Raw genomic sequence first — 12,490 nt, 5'->3', positions numbered from 1 at the left:
AAATACTTCTGACCAATAATCACATCATCACATTCAGGTGCCAGTTTGTGACAACAAACTACAGCAAAAACAAATAACAAACAACACACAGAATCACCTCGGTGACAGGTGTTGATTCAGTGTAAGAGTGCACTAATGAGCTGAACTGTGTTCAATTACCAGGGATTAAAAGAGCAGTTAATTAAATTACTGCCATGTTTTGTTGCCAATTAAAGTTTAAAATAAATACAGCAGAAATTGTGATGAGGAAAAAGTTAAAATGTTCAATGATGAGTCATAAACACCACAGTTCTAATTAGACTTGGACACAGAGTTGGCTCATTGCCCAAATTAATCACCATTTGATGATGGCATTTCATGAAACTTTATCAAATAACCATTTTGATCATGAAGTAAAATGTTTAATTTTAAATAAAAGGCCAACTCTGTCAGCCGCAGTAATTAAATGAAGCTGAGTCAGGCTCTGTTACTCAGATCCTTTCTGCTCCTAGAGCCACGTTTCTTCAAGGTCTTCTTTGTGAAATCCACATTATTCCCGGGTGATTGATCAGCACCGTTTTTTCTTCAGGAAGAATATTCAATATAAGGTCACTCCTGACACATGATTCTTCACCTGCTCAGTCTGACATCTGCACGAGACTTCCTACACGGTTTGGTTGCCTCGGCCAGAAGCACACTGGTTGATGTCGAGCTTTTTTTGGATCCTACTTGTTCTTGCCTTGAGAACAATTCATGGTCTGTTTTATATGTTTGGTCATTTTTATTCTGACTCTGTGGTCTGATTCTCTGTTTTGTTTTCCCCTCCCTTTTCCTTCTAACCATTTGAACCTTTTTGAACTTTCTTCACTGCCATCTTAGAGGAGAGCAGGGCTAGGCACACAGTTTGTCCGGATAAGTAAGTTATGCCATGGGCTACTTATAGTAACCTGTAGTAATGTAGTTTCTGCTAGCACTAGAGTAGTTTTCCTTTATGCCAAATCAATACTTTAGTTCTTTATACTGTACACAGTGAATATAAAAAGTCCACACATCCCTGTTAAAGTGCAAGAAAAACGAGACCTCAGAGGTATTTTCCATATTAATAAAACACGTCCTGTACAATTCAACTAAATAAACAAATCTGTTAGGAGAAAAAGATGAAAAAACTTCAAAGCGTGCAGTAATATGGCTGCATAAGTGCCCACAGCCTTAAACTCAGATTTTCTATTAGATGTAGATCTAAACTCAGGCTAACATTGATCTGGATGTATGATTAAGGTCATAGTCGTGACCCTAAAGGTTTTGGGACTAAGTTGACAACAGGTATTTTGGATATCTTCATAATTCCATCCATCATGAATTAAACCTTAGTTCCAGCTGAAGTAAAGCATCCCCACAGCATGAAGCTGCCTCCACTATGTTTCACTGTGGGGACAGAGTTGTTTTTTTCCGCCAGTCATACCTTTTGGAAATCACATTTTCTGGCATGCTTTTGGGAGACATTCTTCTTAATTTTGGATGTTTTTTCTTTGTAAGAAAAACCCTCAGTTTCAAAACGAAGCAACTGGATTTCTTTTTGGGGGGTTTTTTCTATTTTTTTCACAAATGAGAAAAGCAGTCTAGTTGCATTGTTTTGAAACTCTTAGGATTGTCGGATTCTCCACAAATAACTACAGATCTGAGTGACTGAAAATCTACACACAGTTCGGTACTTCCTGGACTGGATGCCAGTCCACACAGAACCAACCACACCCACTCACACTTAGGTTAACAGAAAACTCTAAATTGTTACTAACATGGATGTTTTGTCCATGGGGGGAAACTGGAGTACCTGGAGAACCCCTCCCCCCCCACATGCAGAAAGTAGTCACAACCGCTTTCTAACCTGCAACCTTCTCGCTGTGAGGCTCTAAGCACTGCTCTGCCATTCTGCCCATTCTCACAACCGGATTCTGTAATTAAATAAAAAAAATAGTTTAGTGTGCATACTTATGCAACCATCTCATTGCACCTCTTTTATTTTTCCGATTTTTCTCCAAACAGATTTGTTAGTTTTTCACTTTAAAGTACAGGACACATGTCACATTAAATGAGGGAAAAGCTTTGAGATGATGTATCATGGTCTCAGTTTTCTACGTAACAAAATTTTGACTTTTTTTTACAGGAGGTGTGAACATTTATATCCACTCACAGTTTATTTCAATTATATATTGAAGTAGTTATTTTTAGAACTTACAAGTGTAGTAGAGCTGAATGGTACAGCTCAGTACTGTAAATATTTTTGCCATATTTACATGCAGTATGACATGCCCTGTCACAACTTCCTTATTTAAGTAAAAAAAAGTCTCTCTCACTCGCACTGAAACGCAAGTAAGAAAACATCCCTTGTACTGTTACATATTAGTATAGGATTCCTACCCAGTCTTGAAAATTGCATGCCCAGGCATTGTAGGGAGGTCATACAGGCACATGGAGGCCACACACAATACTGAGCCTCATTTTGACGTTTATTAAGGGCATTGCATCAAAGTTGGATCAGCCTGTAGTGTGTTTTTCCACTTAAATTTTGTGCGTGACTCCAAATCCAGGTCTCCATTGGTTAATAAATTTGATTTCCATTGATGATTTTTGTGTGATTTTGGTGTCAACACATTCAACTTTGTACAGAACAAAATATTCAATAAGAATGTTTCATTCATTCAGATCTAGGATGCGTTATTTGAGTGCTCCCTTAATTTTTTTTTTTAGCAGTGTACATAGATAACAAAACAACACCACTGATCAAACTGTAAATTACAGTCATTCTGTGGATGTTTTGATGTCTAACAGGACTCAAAAATCAAGAAGAAAATCTAAAACTTTGAATCTGTGAAAAGTCTGGAGCTTTAAAATGAAAATGTGTAGGAACCCTGCGAATGCCTCTTCTTTTTATTTGTTAGTTTCATATTGATTTTTATCTTGCTTTAAAATGACTGAACTAATCAACGTATTAGAAAGACTATCCAGATTACTTCAGTGCAGAATACAGGAATGATGCTTACAGTTTAGTTGGACACTGTGGCTGCTCTATCATGGTCCAGTTTCTGTTATCTGAGGAATATTAACAAGTTTATTTTTTCTAACTAATCAATCAGTATATCAAATATTTTTCCATGAGCAACAGTTTCCAACTAATACAAATTTTGTGCTACTTTTTGTTAATTGGGCATTTAAAAATATATTTATTTATTTTTAAACAAATTAAATTCCAAAAAAGTTGAAGTTCTGTAAAATGTAAACCTAAATAAAATGTGGGTCTATGATATATATCATAGACCCACATTTTATTCAGTGGAACATAGCAAATATATCAAATGTTTAAATTTTAAAAAATGTACTAATTTTCAGAAAAAAAATAAGATGACTTTGAATAAGAAACATTTTGTAACTAATTAGTTCCACTGTAAACAGGTCAGTAAGAGGACTGAGGATGAAAAGATCATTTTAGAGGCTGAATCTCTCTGAAGTAAAGATGGGCAGAGGTTCACCAGTATAATAGTGGAACAGTTTCAGAATAATTTTCCTCAACGGAAAATTGGGAAGACTACGAATATCCCAAAATTTTAGAGAAATCTCTGAGGTCAAAGTTGAACATCAATATTGGCTCCCTGTGATCTTGGGGCCCTCAGGGGCCACTGCATTAAAACCAGGTCTGATTCTGTTGTGGACATCACTGCATGGACTCAGGAACACTTCCACAAATCACTGTCTGTAAACACAGTTCACTGAGCCATCTACAGATGTTACTTAAAGCTCTATCAGACAAAGAAGAAGCCATCTGAACACCATCCAGAAACCTTGCTGTCTTCTCTGAGCCAAAACTGATCTGAAATGGACTGAGGCCAAGAGGAGAACTGTTCTGAGGTCAGATGGATCCAAATTTGATTTTTTTTTTTTTGGGGGGGGGTGAACCACTGTGTGCTCTTTACTAAAGAGGAGATCCAGCCTGTTGTCATCACAGTTCAAAAGCCTGCTTCTATGATGGTATGGGGATACATTAGAGAAATGGTATAATTTCTTAGTTTAAACATTTGATGTTTACAGTGTTTCTTTGTAAATAACACATGGGTTTATGAGATTTACAAGTCATTGCATTCTGGTTCTATTTACATTTTTCACAGTGTCCCAACTTTTTCAGATTGGGATTTTTCTTTTCTTGGTCTTACCTGGTCTCAGTATGACTTTATTTTTGTCTGAGATGATGTTAAAAGGACTTGCTCTTCTTCTCTTTGCTACAGGCAGCTTCCTTCAGAAGAGTGCCAAGCTCTTCTTCCGTCGCCGTCACCAGCACAAGGAGCCGGGGATGAGCCAGTCGCACAATGACCTGGTTTACCTCGAGTCTCCGGCTGCAGTGGAGCGGGCCAGCCGGACTGCCACGCTTAACCGCGTGCTCGGCCGCAAGAGTAAGAGTAAGAGCAAAGCTAACGGCTCCACATTCACGGGGGAGCCGCACGCGTAGCCCCCACTTCCCCTCAGCGTCTCCCACAGCTACTCTCATCACTTCCAGCTCAGATCTGCACTAGAGAACAAACTGATTAACCTCCTCCCTCCTCCGATACCAGGCCTGCATACTGGGGCTTCTGCACTGTGAATGGGAAGTCTGCGCAGACGGATGAAGCCTTCTTTTATCGCTGTATTCCTCTGAAATGCTTCCTATAAGAAGCTGAAATTCCACCAACAGCAAGAGTGAACATGTGGACAAATCTATCCTGTCCGGGGTTGGTTGGTGGCCTTTCAGTGGATATTACTTAGCATGTTTGCTTTTTTTGTTTGTATGTTTTATGCAACATTTTTGAAATATTAAGTGCTTTTATGGCCCTGTTACAAACTGAAGAGACTAATGTGGGCCTTTGTACTTTACCTCACCGTCACTGAGGGCGAAAATGAAACTCTCCCTGCTGTAAGCCACAAGTCTCCTATAGTGGATCGACAGGACCAAAGATGAAGAGCAGAGTGGTGTTTGTATGATTTGCACATCTCGAGTACCTTTTTATTTAAAGTGCAATGACAGGAGCTACTCGTGTGATAGACTCTTATGTTAAAATATTCACAAAGGGAGATAATCTTTTCACTGTACAACCAGCCCGAGGAGAATAATGTGACTACTTTGACACTAATTTTATGAAAAAAGAAATGTTGAAAATTGCGAAAGATTTGTCACATAATACTAGTTATTTAATTTGTATTCAGTGTATTCAGAAAGTCTTCAGACCCCTTTATTTTTCCTTGTTTTGCTCATAATGACAAAGATTTTTAGTTACCTTAAAACAACAGTTTTATTGTTATTGGTAATAAATTGTTAGGGGTGAAGTAATGAGGGGCAGGCAAACTCAAACAGGAACAAAAAGTGGGGTCTGAAAACTCTCTGAATGCGCCGCATAACAGCTGCAAAGTTGTCACACGAAAAGCAAGTCGAACACTGGTTAATAAGGTGGAGGGCAATGTGTTTGCCTGTTTGTGTGTGTGTGTGTGCATGCATTCATGTGTTCGTTCGTCTTTCTGTTCGCAAAATATCAAGTGATTCACTGAAGAACTTTTAATGACATGTTCAGAAAATAATCATTAGGTCGACAGCCACAACAGATTCACTTTTGGAGTCAACTCGCTTCAGGATGGCCGTCCCAGCCGACTGACCTTTAAAACTACAAAGATGGCTACTCTGAGAGCTAACGGATTGATTTTAAAACTTATTGGAGACAACGCTGACTGTCTGTTAGCAACATATTTCATAAACCATTGAGTGGATTTTAATGCAACTCCAAATAATCATTGGATGTACATGTTTGTCTGTTGGCCGCTGCCAGCTGACCTTAAAAAAAAATGTACAAAAATGGCTGCAACTCAGCCAGTTTTACAGATATGAAGCTAAAATTTGGTCCAAGTGGTAGCTTAGCATCACCCCCAAAACACAATTCGAGCACTACACATTGCACAAAATCTTTGCTTAAAACTTCGGCCATAACTGTTATAGTCAGAACAGTTTGTCCGTTAGCAAAACATCTCATAAACCAGAGGGCGGATCTTAATGAAACTGTCAGGATGCAGGCACTGAATGTACGCCTACAACTGATTACCTTTTGGAGTCACCCCAGTTCAAGATAGCCGCCGCAGTTTGTCAACCTAAGTGAACGCAAAAATGACTATACCTCAGCAGGCTTTACAGATACTGAACTAAAATTTGGGGTGTAATAGCTGAGTCATTACCAACACGTACTGTGTACTACACAATGCTTGAGATCTTGCATTATTGCATGAGATTGTGCAGAACTTCATTTAGGTTTGACCTAAACGCTCAAACTCTGTTATATGCATTCCTTCAGGGTATGCTAGACCTTTAATTATAGATTAGTTATTGGTTTGGACAGAGGTTATCACACACCACTAGCTTCCAGAATGAGTTGAAATTTTTCGTAGGAAGAAGCCAGAGGTTTTTCTCCTTTTTATTGATACGCAGCGTTTATGTTCGTCTTCCTGATAGATTCCTCCTGCACACTACTGCTGCCAGCAGGGTTGGTAATGTGCGGAAAGGTAACGAGCCTTTATCCAGGGACTGTGGTGTTACTTTTGCACAGCTTTTCACATTAATGAAACTTGTTCTGTTAGAGTTTACTTCTCCTTTACCACTGAATGGAGGGAACTCTGCTTTGTCATGCATGGTTTTGTTTCAACACCAGAACAAAAAGAGAAATAGTTTTGGCTGCTTTTGTTTTGAAAATCTAGCTAAATGATTGTATTATCTTGCAAGCAGGTTGTGTTCTTTCCATCCTTTTTGCTACTTTTGATCGATACTATCTTCTGCTCAGAGAACAGACGCAGCACGATGACAGAATTCATCTATCGCCTTACAGTTTCTGCCAGAATGACTTCTCAGCTGCTTTTGGCTCATTTCGTGCAGCACCATCAACAGCGTCTGTAATCGAAAAGTCTATGCACATATCTGTTTACTGAGTGTTTACATTATTAGACTACCTGATGATTCTAAAACACTCGTTTATTTTTTTTATGACAGAGCACATCTGCGGGTTCTGTGGGCGTTTCTGCATCTTGGTACATACACGGCAGCATTATGAGTCGTCCATCGTCACTGTCTGCAGTCTGTTTAAAAAAATAAATAAAGATGTAAAAATCCAGGTCAAAGAAGTTCAGACAGAAACGCCTTCAAACTCTGAGGAATGAACGAGAAAATGGGTTGTTTAGCTTAGTCCCAGAGTTCTTATTTGTCGCAGCCTTCAAGCACCAGCTACTGTAGATCATTCACTAAAATTAGGGCTGTATGTGATGAATAAACTGTTTTTGGTTTTCTTTTTACTGGCATCTGCTCTATGGACAGAAACGGACTGACTGCTGCAGCACGCCAGTTATTTCCCTGCAGAGACTGTAACTAAAATCCAGTGGAGTTATTTAATTTCCAGCAATAAATATTGAGTGAATACATGAAAGTGTGGTGACCATTACTTTAAATGTTATAAATGTTATAAATCTACTTGATGTGCCCTTTAACAGAAACTTTTGTAGATTAAGGACTGTAAGGGGACGAATCTTGGACTTAGTTGAGTTTTACTCCTATGTATGTCCCTCCTAGCCTCTTTACTTTGTACTCCTTCTTTCCAGCGTTCAGATTACTATGTATTGTTGGATGAGGGGTTAAGAAAAGCATGTGAGGAGTTCTGGGGTATTTCAACATGTTTTCAATCAAAATTAGCTTTTGTCAAGAGTTTAAAATAAAACTAATTGGTATTTGGACCTTTTCTTACTGAATATGTTGTATAAGAGTCAACAGTGAAAACAAATGTAAAGTGAAGGTTTTAATGTTCAAACTATAAAGTTCAAATCAGTTTACACAAACACCATCAGTGATAGTCTTCTAACTTTAATATGAGTACTTTTATTTGTAACTTACAGTGCTTTGAAGAAATTTGTGAACTATTACTAATAATGACAGCATTTTTACTTGTTTGTAGAAGATTTAAACATTTTATAGTTTTATGTAAGTAAAGAAGTTATAGAAAAGACTGGATTTATAGAGTTTTGTTAGAAGTAAGTGCTTTAAATCAATGTTTTATCCTAATCGACTCATTACTTCCCAGCTGAGTTGTTGTCGTTTCAGTACACTTTTGTCGCGCCTACAGCCCCCATAATGCACCGGGCGCAGTGCGCTTCCGGTCCTGCGCCGTCTCTGGAGCGGATTGGAACCCGGAGTCAGGACTCGATAAATGAAGGGTGTTTTGCCGAAAAGGTAACGTGTTTATTCGCACTTCTGCTCGGCTTCCCCACCGAAACGGCGGCGCGGTTTCACGGTAAGGGTGCAGCTGGTGTGTCCGGTTTGGTCCGAGTTTCTCTGAGCCGCACGCGCTGCTCTCTGCCCGCCGCCGAAAAACATCGACTCCCGTTTGGGGGTTTGCGTCTCCGGTCCATCCGCCATGCCGACTGTTCTTTGTTACATTTTAGCGAAGGAGAAAGAGCTCAGATCGGAGTTAAAACCCGGCTAGAGTTTGGGAAGGACTCAAATCCTGAATCCCAACTCTTACTCGGACTGTTTCCATTAAATAGACACGTTTCAAGTGTTTGACGCACACAGATAACCCGTCCTGCTGTCAAACACACCGTTATCTAACAGGAAGGCTGATGATGCATTCAGGTACAGCTGAAGAGCCTCACATTAAAAAATATGAACCGGTTTGAAAGTTTGGATTAGATACTCATACAAGTAGCCCCTCTCTGAAACACACCGGTGTAACCTGAAAGCTGTCAGCTCTTGTCTTTCTAGTCAGTGACATCAAGTCATTTCCTCTGTGCAGGTTGGCGTGATGGCTGAACAGACACCAGATGAGTTCATCTGTGAGTATGAAGCCATCCCTGTCCTGTAGCTGTGCCACAGTGTGTGTGAGCAGACTGATGACCGATGTGATACCTTCCACAGGGTGTGAGGACTGTGGTCAGTACCATGACTCGGAGTGTCCTGAGCTGGGGCCCCTGGTGACAGTCCCGGACACCTTCGTCCTGAGCCGAGCTCGGTGAGTGACAGCTGAGACTGTTCAACCAACCTGTGCTCAAATGAATACTAACAGGAGTGCAGCTTCTGGCCTCAAGATTCTGTCTTATTACTGATCCAACCAATTAGTGCAATAATGATGTACAGTTCCTTGAAAAAAAAGTATTCACACCCCTTGAACCTTTCCACATTTTGTCACGTTACAATCACAAACAGAGTATTTTACTGGGATGTTTTGTGATACACCAACAGAAAGTAATACGTAATTTTAAATTGGAAGGAGAAATAACCATTCATCCATTTTCTTTACCCGCTCTTCTGTGGCTTTCAAATGGGTTTACAAATAAAACTCTGAAATGTATGGTGTGCATTTGTATTCAGCCCCCTGAGTCAATACTTTGTAGAACCACCTTTTGCTTCAGAACTTTTGGGGTTGGTCTCCATCACCTTTGTACATTTAGAGACTGAAATATTTGCCCATTCTACTTTGGAAAACAGCTCAAGCTCAGTCAGATTGGATGGAGAGTGTCTGTGAACACATCAGAGATTCTAAGTTAGACTTGGGTTAGGAGTTTGACTGGACCATTCTAACATATTCTACTGATGTTTTTATGATGTAAAGCACTTTGAATGCCTTGCTGCAGAAATGTGCTATACAAATAAATTTTTACTTACTTACTTTACATGAATTTGCTTTGATCTGAACCACTCCACTGTAGATCTGACTGGATGTTTTGGGTCATTCTCCTGCTAGAAGGTGAACCTCTGACCCAGTCTCAAGTCTTTACAGCCTCTAACAGATGAAGAAGAGCATCCCCACATCATGATGCTGTCACCACCATGCTTCACAGTGGAGATGGTGGGTTCAGGGTGATGTGCCCTGTTAGTTTGGTCTGATCTGAGCAGAGCTCCTTCTTCCACATGTTTGCTGTGTCGCCTACATGGTTTGTGTCAGACTGCAAACAGGACTTCTTCTGGTTTCTTTCAACGATCACTTTCTTCTCAACATTCTTTCATAAAGGCCAGATTTAACCAATTTCCTTCAGGAGATCAATAAGTTATCATTCTAATCTATTCTATTATTTGTGGAGCACAACAAATAGTTATCCTGTGGACAGATTGTCCCATTTGAGTTGTGGATCTCTGCAGCTCCTCCAGAGTTCCTATGGTCTTCTTGGCTTTCTCTCAGCTTAATGTTTTCCTTGCCCAGCCTGTCAGTTTAGGTGGTCGGCCATGTTTAGTAGGTTTGCAGTTGTGAACTCTTTTCATTTTCAGATGATGAATTGAACAGTGGTTCTGTGAGATGTTCAAAGTTTGGGATATTGTTTTATAACCTAACTGTGCTTTAAACTTCTAAACAACTTTATCCATGACCTGTCTGGTGTGTTCCCTGTTCTTCGTGATGCTGTTTGGTCACTCATGTTTTGTAACAAACCTCTGAGGCTCACAGAACAGCTGGATTTATACTGAGATTAAATTACACACAGGTGGACTCTGTTTACTGGGTTTTACTGAGTATCAGAAGAAAGGGGGCTGAATATAAATGCAGCCACACTTTTCAGATTTTTATTTGTAAAAATAAAAAAATAATAAACATGTATCATTTTTCTTCCACCTAACAATTATGTGCTACTTTATGTTAGTGTATCGTATAACCCCCCAGGAAAATACTTAGAAGTTTGTGGTTGTTACATGACAAAATGTGGAAAGGTTTGAGGGGTGTGAATACTTTTTCCAAGGCGCTGTATTAACAGAAGTGCAGAATCTGGCCTCCCAGATGTGTTGTGTTATTAATGATCCAAATGAAGTTTTTGCAGCAGTAATGTTTTTAGGTTTCACCTTTTAATTGTTGCTTTTGTCCTGCGTCAGATCATCTCTTCCTAACAGCCTGGAGATCAGACAGGTGGCTAATGGGGAGGAGGGGGTGTTTGTGCTGCATCGGCTGGTCAAGAGGACTCGCTTTGGACCCTTTGAGGCTAAGAGGGTCCCCACCTTGGAGAAAGAAGGAGCATTTCCTCTAAAGGTGCAGCCAGATGGATCTTAACCACAGAGAGGGAACAGACTGCATTAAGACACAGACTAAACGTCAACATTTATAAGTTCTGCTATAAAATAATTAGGGTTTCTGCAAACTTGTGTTTGTTCTTCAGTTAAAAATAAAGAAACATTTATTTTCACCCTTATTCCTGTTAGTCATTGACATGACTATAATGTCCATAGGGACTGAGCAAAATGGGACTTTTCAAAATCTAATATTGGGGTGGACAAGCACCTAACTGAAAAAGTTAGACACACCAGTGCAACAAGTTCCAGTGTCTGACCAACAAAATAAAAAAGTAAAAAACACAAATGACACAAAAGTCTTTGCTGTTCTCAGATAAATCACCTGTAGATGGCCCATGCCACCTCTGCCATTTTGGTTGGGACCAGTGCAAAAAGTTAGTCTGGAGCCCTGGTTTTTTATGGTTTGACATCTTTAGTGCAACTATTTAAGCACCACAAACAGCAATATATTATTAAAATACAGATAACATTTTCAGCTTCTCTTTATTATCGTTTGTGAAAGAACCAGTTGGGCATTCACAGCCGTAAGAGTGAGGTGGGGCGAGGATCTGAGTTTGTGTGCCAGTCGTCTTCAATAAGCTGTCAGACTGACCCTCACGGCACAATTAAATATTACAATACCATTACAAAATTATAATTTCACTTTCACTTTTACAACATTTTACATTACAAAATTATAATTTTTGTAAAATGGCTTATTTTTAATATCTCAGTCATTTAGTGGAAATTTTAAATGAAGTAATTAACACAAAATGTTTTTTTGTTTGTTTGTTTTTTCTTTGTGGGTGGGCACCACCAACCCACCCTCCAGCTGGTGATCAGTGTTTTAATCTGTTGCATATCTTGTTTTTGCTTGGCCTCGATCTGCTGCAGTTCAGCCTTAGAGTTGCTGCTGTCTGAGGTTGGTCTACTTCAGTCAGTGGACACACACTTCCTGACACAAAATGTGCGTCTTTGAGAAGCTGTGGGGTTTTTTTAGATTTTTGCTTTTTTTTTTAGAAGGTCTCGATCCTGAGAGGTAATGCTCCAACAATAAAAGCAGTTACCGGTCAGGCACATTGACTAACTGAGGCTTTTAGTTAGCAATTGTCTCCATATTTGATGCTACCAATCCCTCTGATGCTTGGTCAAGGTTGAACATATTACCTGAGGTAGGGGATGCAGATAGATGTATAGGTACCTCAGCTAATGGTGTACACTCTGTACTGTCAGGGATAAGTAGGAACAGTACGTTTGTGGGGTTTTATATACATATATTTATCTTGTTGTCTTCGAGGCGATTCTGGTCCACCATACGGCGTCTCAGGAGGGGAAAGCAGTGCAGCACCAACACTGTTTATAGTGAGGGTGGTGTGCTTCTGACCTCGACTCGGGACGTTGTGGGTCGGTGGGCCGAATACTTCGAAGACCTCCTCA

At 39.7% G+C, this 12,490-nt stretch overlaps 2 protein-coding genes across 5 annotated transcripts in view; both read left to right on the top strand.

Moving 5' to 3' along the window:
• LOC108244703 (C2 domain-containing protein 2) overlaps positions 1 to 7,452 on the top strand; it is a 32,317-nt gene extending 24,865 nt beyond the window's left edge. For both annotated transcript variants that reach the window (XM_017431111.3, XM_017431113.3), the window contains exon 13: positions 4,257 to 7,452. In XM_017431111.3, the coding sequence (XP_017286600.1) occupies positions 4,257 to 4,477 (221 nt within the window). In that variant the 3' untranslated portion in view covers positions 4,478 to 7,452. The remainder of the gene's footprint in view (positions 1 to 4,256) is intronic.
• Positions 7,453 to 8,175: 723 nt separating this feature from the next.
• The window catches only part of prdm15 (PR domain containing 15), a 26,965-nt gene continuing 22,650 nt past the window's right edge, over positions 8,176 to 12,490 (top strand). Inside the window, exons 1-4 of one of the 3 annotated variants that reach the window (XM_017431106.3) lie at positions 8,176 to 8,254; positions 8,817 to 8,856; positions 8,939 to 9,032; positions 10,880 to 11,033. In XM_017431106.3, the coding sequence (XP_017286595.1) occupies positions 8,826 to 8,856; positions 8,939 to 9,032; positions 10,880 to 11,033 (279 nt within the window). In that variant the 5' untranslated portion in view covers positions 8,176 to 8,254; positions 8,817 to 8,825. Of the gene's footprint in view, positions 8,316 to 8,530; positions 8,657 to 8,816; positions 8,857 to 8,938; positions 9,033 to 10,879; positions 11,034 to 12,490 lie in introns of those variants that run through there. The other 2 variants (XM_017431107.3, XM_025009333.2) reach the window with 2 other exon arrangements.

Source organism: Kryptolebias marmoratus, linkage group LG13, assembly GCF_001649575.2.
Source record: "Kryptolebias marmoratus isolate JLee-2015 linkage group LG13, ASM164957v2, whole genome shotgun sequence".
Taxonomy (NCBI): domain Eukaryota; kingdom Metazoa; phylum Chordata; class Actinopteri; order Cyprinodontiformes; family Rivulidae; genus Kryptolebias; species Kryptolebias marmoratus.
This window is presented reverse-complemented; position numbering and strand designations above follow the sequence as displayed.